The 8,017-nt window shown below is 58.5% G+C and overlaps 2 protein-coding genes across 2 annotated transcripts; both read left to right on the top strand.

The window, feature by feature from the left end:
• Nucleotides 1–1,136: 1,136 nt before the first annotated feature.
• JKF63_04972 (uncharacterized protein) lies at nt 1,137–3,605 on the top strand (the record flags this gene model as incomplete). Its single annotated transcript, XM_067900943.1, has 1 exon — nt 1,137–3,605. The coding sequence occupies one exon, from the start codon at nt 1,137–1,139 to the stop codon at nt 3,603–3,605; it is 2,469 nt and encodes an 822-aa protein (XP_067757143.1).
• A 2,121-nt stretch (nt 3,606–5,726) lies between these two features.
• JKF63_04974 (uncharacterized protein) lies at nt 5,727–7,763 on the top strand (the record flags this gene model as incomplete). Its single annotated transcript, XM_067900944.1, has 1 exon — nt 5,727–7,763. One exon carries the CDS (start codon nt 5,727–5,729, stop codon nt 7,761–7,763), a length of 2,037 nt encoding a protein of 678 aa, XP_067757144.1.
• Nucleotides 7,764–8,017: the final 254 nt, after the last annotated feature.

An 8,017-nucleotide genomic window follows, 5' to 3' on the forward strand; every position in this document is an offset into this window, starting at 1 on the left:
GTCAGCGACCAGGTCTATGGATGGAGGTGCGTCGCACCGGCCCTGCGACCCTGCGCTCAGGGTGTGCATTATCCATACACAATAGCAGGAGTATCAGCGTGGCTCGCACGCATCTCATCCGGTCTTCAGTGCCTACTCTCGGGGAAAGGGGGTGGAGGGGAGGGGGACACCCCGTGAACCACCCTGAGGGATGCATTGCCTGGCGGACGTGCACAATTGGGGGAAGCAGTTGTGAGGCGGGGGCCGTGCTTAGATGACTGCGTGGGGGGGGGGGGTGTTGCTGTAATGCGCGTGGAAGCGCAGCCATCGCAGCACCGCTGTATGTGTGTGTGTGTGTGTGACGTCGAAGTCTCACCGGTTTCACAGTGAAATCTATCAGGTGAAGCCTGTCAAATCGAATATTTCTGTAGTTTTGCCCGACTTGATGCCTATTTTTGTGCTTGTGGGAGGTGTGTGTGTGTGCCTCGTGTGCTTCCACCTTCCCCCCTCCCCCTCCCCCTTTTCTCTGTTTATCAGCGTTTTTTTTTTTGCTTTTCCATAGAGAAATCCAGAAGAAAAAAAGGAAAAAAAATAGCAACTCCCTGAGAGACTTTGTGTCATGCGCGGCGTGCAGATTCAGGACGTGGCGTCCAATGAGCGTCGGGGCGTCCCTTTCTCCATCCCTTCCGGGTGGGACACACACCACACAGGCAGCGGTGACAGCTGTTGCTTTCCAATGCGCTCACCTCTCTCATACCACGCACGCGGCATTGTGTGCATTGACTCCTCCTCTCTGCTCGACCGTTTTTTTTTTTTGTTCCGGGCTACGACTCGAGGAACGTCACCCCCCCCCCTCCTCCTCCCTCCCCCCGTTTCTCCTCTCTCCTCCTCCTCTTCCATTTCACATATACACCGACGCTGCCGCCCCTCTGGAGGAACGTCTTGAGGCCTCCACAGGCCTCTTTTTTCTCTCTTCTCCCTTTTCCACCTTAACTCGCAGATTTTCTCTCCGAGGCTGTTCCGCAACGACCCGTTTTTTTTCGTTGTTTCCTCTTGACTGAGACGACAACTCCGTCATCCACATCTCCACCCTTTTTTTTCTTGTAGAAGAAGTCGAACCCCCCCCAACCCTCTCCCTCTCCCCCTACCCCGTTGTCATGATGCGTAGGTGTAGTGTAAATGCCGCCACCGCGCTTCGGTGTGACGGCACAGCCGCCATGATGGTTCCTCTTACCGCTTTCGTCTGCGGAGGTGCCCGTGACGCTTCCCTGACTTCCATGACGCGCTGGCCGGTGGTGTCGAGGATTGCTACGCATCCCGTGTTAAGGACGAGCTGCCGGTGGCAATCGACGGGTGTGACGCCGTGGGGCGGCGGCGGCGGCGGCGGCGGCAACCAGAGTGGAGGGGGCGGCAATGGCGGCCAGCAGCAGGGCCGGACGTGGGTGAACCCGAATGCCGTGCCCCCGGGGGACTTCCTGAAGAAGTACGCGCGCGACTTGACCGAGGAGGCGCGCATGGGTCGCCTGGATCCTATTGTGGGTCGCGAGGAAGTCATTCGACGCACCATCCAGGTGGTCTCGCGGCGCACCAAGAATAACCCGGTGTTGATTGGTGAGCCCGGCGTCGGTAAGACGGCCATCGTCGAGGGCCTGGCGCAACGCATTGTGAAGGGCGAGGTGCCGGAGAGCATCCGGGATCGCCAGGTATACGCACTCGATATGGGCACCCTCGTCGCCGGTGCCAAGTTTCGTGGGGAGTTTGAGGAACGTCTCAAGGGAGTCCTCAAAGACACCATAGAGTCGAACGGAAAGGCCATCCTGTTCATTGACGAGTTGCACACTTTGGTGGGCGCCGGCTCCTCCGGCGATGGATCAATGGATGCCGCGAACTTACTGAAGCCGTCGCTGGCGCGCGGTGAGTTGCACTGCGTCGGTGCGACCACTTTGGACGAGTATCGCCGTCACATCGAGAAGGATGCCGCGTTGGCACGCCGCTTTCAATCGGTGCTCGTCACGGAGCCCACCGTGGAGGAGACGATATCCATTCTGCGCGGCATCAAGGAGAAGTACGAGGCCCACCACGGCTGCCTCATCAAGGACGAGGCCCTCGTGTACGCCGCCGTCAACTCCCACCGCTACCTTTCGGAGCGGCGCCTGCCCGACAAGGCCATTGACCTGATCGACGAGGCAGCCAGTCGCCTGCGCCTGCAGCAGGAGTCCAAGCCGGAGGCGCTCGAGCTCATTGAGCGCGAGTTGATCCGGCTGAAGATCGAGGCCGAGGCCGTGAAGAAGGATAAAGACGAGGTGGGCAAAGAGAAGCTGGAGAACCTGTATGCGCACATCTCTCAGAAACAAGGGGAGTACGACGCGCTCGAGGAGCGGTGGCGGAAGGAGAAGGCGTTGTTCCAGACGATTAAGCAGCGCACTGAAGAACTCGACGTGTTGCGGCACCACCTCGAGCAGGCGATGAACAGCGGAGACTTTGCGAGGGCGGGCGAGATTCAACACAGCCAGATACCAAACCTCTTGAAGCAGATTGAGAAGGACAAAAGCGTGGCCAGCTCCAAAGACTTTATGGTGCACGACAGCGTCACCTCAAAGGATATTGCTGAGGTGATCGCCCGTGCGACCGGCATCCCTGTCGCGCAACTCATGACGAGTGAGCGGGAGAAGCTAATTCACATGGACGAGGCGCTGAAAAAGACCATCATGGGCCAGGATGCGGCCATCGAGTCCATCACGAATGTCGTGCGCATCTCTCGCGCCGGCCTGCATTCACACAAGCGCCCGCTGGGCTCCTTTCTCTTTCTGGGCCCCACCGGCGTTGGAAAGACGGAGGTGTGCAAGAGCCTCGCCAAGTTTCTCTTCGACGACGAGTCCTTCATATGCCGCATCGACATGAGCGAGTACATGGAGCGGCACTCGGTACACCGGCTGATCGGTGCTCCACCGGGGTACGTCGGCTACGAGGAGGGCGGCGAGCTGACGGAGACGGTACGGCGTCGGCCGTACCAAATTGTGCTTTTCGATGAGTTTGAAAAAGCACACCCGAGCGTATCGAATATCCTCTTGCAAGTCCTGGACGAGGGGCACTTGACCGACAGCCACGGCCGCCGCGTCGACTTCAAGAATACAATTATTATCCTCACCTCCAATATCGGTGCAGACCTCATTGCCCGTCTGCCGGAGGGGAAACCGAGCAGCGCGGCGATGCCGGGTGTCATGGAGGAGGTGCGGCAGCGCCTGGCGCCCGAGTTCATTAACCGTCTTGACGACATCATCATGTTTAACCGCCTCAGCCGTGAGGACATTCGCAGGATTGTTGAGATTTTATTCTCTCAGGTTCAGGCAATGCTGACGGAACACAACATCACATTGGAGAAGTCCAAGGCGGTGTATGACTGGTTGAGCGCCAACGGCTACAGTCCCGTTTATGGTGCGCGTCCACTGAAGCGTCTCGTGCAGAGCGAGCTGCTCAATCAATTAGCGCTGATGTTGCTGGACGGCCGCATCCGTGAGGGTGAGCATGTGAGGCTCTCGGTACAGGGCGATCATGTCGTGGTGCTTGCCAACCACGACCTCCCTCCAGAGAAGAAACTGGGCGATGGGCCGTTGCTTGATCAATAAGATTTCCCTTCCGCCCCCCTCCCCCCTCCCCCCTCCCCCTTTCTTCTCTTCTTCTTCCCGCCGAAACGGCAAGGGGGGGGGGCGAGAGGGGTGCCGTCGTCATCCTCCGCCGTGTCTTTGCTTCCCACCATCAGTGTGGCGTACTCCAGCGCAAGTGCGGCATCGTACAAACGGTTGCCTACCTCAGGTCACCCATTTTCACTCTTGGATTCATTTTTTATTGGACTGTGAATTCGGTGAATGAATGTCCGTCTGTCTGTTTGTCTGTCCGCCTGTGTGTGTGTGTGTGTGTGTGTGTCTGGGAGCTGAGAGCGGATGGCAGCAGCGCCTCGTTCAGTGTGAGGTCGATACGACCTTTTTTCCCCTCACACCCGTCTCCCACCAACCTTCACTTATCTGCAGGACGGACGGCTGTCTTAATTCTTCTGGTGCCGCAGTCGTACAGCAACAGCGTACACAATGTGGGCTCGTGGCGCGTCTTTTCTGTGGTTCCCTGAACTCGAAGCGCCCGTGACAAACCAAAATGTGCGTAATGCGATTTTAGGCAGTGTGTCCCCCCCCCCCCCACCCCCCCCCCCCCCCCCACACACTGACATCATAATAGCGCTCTGACCACCACCACCACCACTGTCAGCAGCTCTGCAGTGCACAACATATGGAGCTGACATGCGCGCGTGAGAGGTTTGTGGTGGAATGCACTACAGGAAGGGGATGAAGAGAGGGAGAGAGAGGGGGGGGGCGTATGGGCGTATGGCCCCACCTTCCCCCTCCCCGCGGTCTCCCTCCCCCTCCCCCTTCCCCCCCGCGGTCTCCCTCCTCCTCTCCCTCTTTGGGCATATTTGCACATGCCTCCATTTACGATGCGCGGCAATTCCAGAGCATCTCTTCGTACACTTTCTTTTTGTTTTCTTTCCTCCCTCCTCTCCCCCCTCTCCCTCCTCTCCCTCCTCTCCCTCCTCTCCCTCCTCTCCCCCCTCTCCCTCCTCTCCCACCCCCTCGTCTTCCTCTTTTTAAATGCTTCCACATTGCGGTGCGGAGTACAACGAGAAGACAATTCAAAGATGCCCTTTGATGTTGCCTCCTACTCCCTCCCAAATCACCACAGACGACGCGCGGTGGGAGGCCCTTGCCTCCAAGTGCCAGACATGCGCAGAGAACCTCGACAAGTGCGGGCAGGAGGCAGAGCAGATGACACAGTCCATGCAGTCGGCGCTGTTTTGGGCTACACTCGAGGTCTCGCCGCTGTGCGTGTGCGCGCGTGTTCCCACCGTGGCTGCAGAGAATCACTGTGAAACTGTTTCGCCTTCCCAGAATTCGCCGTGAAGTGACGCGGGACGCCGTTGCCGTGGGCACTGCCCCCTCCACCCCCCTCCCCTCCCCTCCGAGACTCGCGCTAGTCAGTACACGTATCTGCTTTTGCCCCCCCCCAACCGCGATCGCCTAGCTGCCTCCACCTTTTTTTTTCTTGTAGGGCCACCCAGCCAGTGTGCAATCTGAAGGTTGACTCCTTGTCTGTGTTTTCTTTCGCACGTCCAGCCACCGCCCTCGGCCCCGCTGCCGCTGCCGCTGCCGCTTTGCTTCTTTTCTTTATGAATTTCGCTGCTCCCCCCCTCCCCTTCCATGTCGACGGCCTGTCGTCGAAGTGGGTGCTTCGATTTCACAACGCGGCTGACTCGCAGAACCTGCAATGCAGCTGTGCTCGCTTGTGCGCGGGTGGGCCCACGCCCGCTGTCCTGCGGCACACACACACACACACACACACACAGACACACACAGACACACATCTCTGTGCATGTGAATCTTTCCTTCGCTGGTCACTTCATGCTTTTCACTGCTTTTTCGCCATCTCTCGCTTCCCCCATTTTCTCCTTTCCACTTTCTCACGTCTGTGGCTCTCTTCTCTGCGCCCGCGGTCTCCTCTGAATGACTCGCCCCGGTGCATATTTGTTTGTCTGTCTGTGCCCCCCCCGCCACTCCGGGCAGCTTCGTCCACATCACACGTGTGAGTATTCCCCCTCCTTTTTTCGCTCTTTTATTTCCCTGAGAGTTTTGGTGCCCGCTCGCCTCCCCCCCCCCTCCCCCGGGTTCTCTGCTCTCTTCCGTGTGTGTGTGTGTGTCACAATGCCTGCCAATCCACTGCTTCAGCGGAGCAATCTGCAGTACCAGTATCCCCCCTTCGACCAGATCCAGCTGGAGCACTATGCACCCGCCTTCGAACAGGGCATGATGAAGCAGATGGCAGAGATTGAGGCGATCAAGGCCAACCCGGAAGCGCCTACCTTTGAGAACACAGTAGTTGCATTGGAGAGGAGCGGTGAGGAGCTGACGCGCGCACGCCTGGTCTTCTCTAACCTTTGCTATGCACACACAACCCCAGAGATGCAGAGGCTTGATCAGGCCTACGCCCCTACGTTTTCTCTTCACAAGGACAACATTTTTCTTGACAGCGTCTTGTACAGCCGCATCAAGGCCGTGTACGACACGCGTGGCAGCCTCGCTGGGGAAGACTTGCGGCTGGTGGAGCACTACGAGGAGCGGTTCCGCAAGGCTGGCGCCGCCCTCGACGACGCGGAGAAGAACAAACTAAAACGCATCAATGAACGACTCGCCACCCTCGAGGCTGAGTTCGCTGAGAAGGTCATGGGCACGCGCAAGACTGCGTCGCTGATTGTGAATGACGCGGCCGAGCTGGAGGGTCTCAGCGAGGATGAGATCGCGACGGCGCAGAGGGAGGCCGAGGACCTCGGCTATCCCGGTAAATACGCGTTGATCATTGTGAACACAACACAACAGCCGCTTCTCGCGTCGCTGAGAAGCCGCCAGACGCGCCGCCGACTGCTCGAGGCGAGCGAGCAGCGCGCGGGACGCGGGGATGAGAACGACACGGGTGCCATCACTGTGGAGATTGCGCGGCTTCGGTTGCAAAAGGCGAAGTTGCTTGGCAAAAAAAACTTCGCTGAGTGGCAACTGCAGAATCAAATGGCTGATCCGGCATCTGCCGAGGCGTTGCTGCGCGACATGGGGAAAGCGGCGGCATCGAAAGCGATGAAGGAGGCGGGCGACATCCGTCAAATGATGTGCGAGGAGGGGGGCGACGTGGAGTTAGCGCCCTGGGACTGGCGCTACTACGCTGAGCGGGTCCGCAAGCAGAGGTACGACCTGGATGAGAGCGAGACGAAGCCGTACTTCGAACTCAACAACGTACTCGAGCGTGGCGTGTTTTATACGGCGGAGATGCTCTACGGCGTGACGATGCAGCGGCGCACCGATCTGCCGGTGTACCACCCTGACGTGATGACTTTTGAAATGTTTGACTACACGGGCGAGTCTCTCGCCATCTTTTGCCTCGACCCCTACGCGCGTGCGAGCAAGCGCGGGGGTGCGTGGATGACCTTCTACGTTCGCCAGAGCTCTTTGCTTGGGCAGAAGCCCGTCGTGTACAATGTGTTGAACATTATCAAACCGGCAGAGGGCAAGCCGACCCTGCTGACCCGCGACAACGTGACGACGCTCTTCCATGAGTTCGGCCATGGGCTCCACGGCATGCTGAGCAACCTCAAGTACTCCACGCTATCCGGCACGAGTGTCGCCCCTGACTTCCTCGAGTTTCCATCTCAGATCAATGAGCACTGGGCGATGTACGACGCCGTGCTGAGGAACTACGCGTTCCACTGCGAGACGAAGGAGCCCATACCGCAGGCGCTCGTGGAGCGCATGAAGGCAGCCGAGACGTTCGGCGCCGGGTTCCATACCATCGAAGTGGTCAAGGCCGCGTACATCGATCTCTATTGGCACCTGGCCACGGAGGAGGCTGCCTTGCTGCCGCCCATGGAGATGGAAGAGGCTGCCATGAGGGCCTTTGGTGTTGGAATGGCTGAGGTGCCGCCGCGTTATCACAGCGGATACTTCATGCACACCTTCACCGGTGGATACGCGTCGAATTACTACGTTTATCAGTGGGCGCGCGTGCTGGACTGCGACGGGTTTGAGTGGTTCCTTGAGAACGGAGGACTGACCCGACAAAACGGTGACCACCTGCGTGCGTGCGTGTTGTCCGTTGGCAACTCAGTAGACGCAAACGTTGCATACGAAAAATTCGCTGGTCGGAAAGCGAGCATGAAGGCGTTCCTGCGCATCAACGGCCTACTGGACGAGTGATGGCGATGGGCACATGGCCAAGAACACGTTTCTCCGTTCCCATTGATTTCTTATTCAATGGCCCTCTTTATTTTGATATGGATCTCTCTTTTTTTTTTCTCTCCGTCTGTGTGTGTGTGTGTGTGTGTGTGTCTGTGTGTCTTGCCACGCGCATGTGTTCACGTTTGGTGCGGTCCCGGCTAGCGGCGAGGCTCTTTTCATCGCTGCTAACTACGACTTCGCGTGCTGAACTCCCCACCCCCCGCCCCCGCCCA

The sequence above is a fragment of the Porcisia hertigi genome, chromosome 23, assembly GCF_017918235.1.
Source record: "Porcisia hertigi strain C119 chromosome 23, whole genome shotgun sequence".
NCBI lineage: Eukaryota > Euglenozoa > Kinetoplastea > Trypanosomatida > Trypanosomatidae > Porcisia > Porcisia hertigi.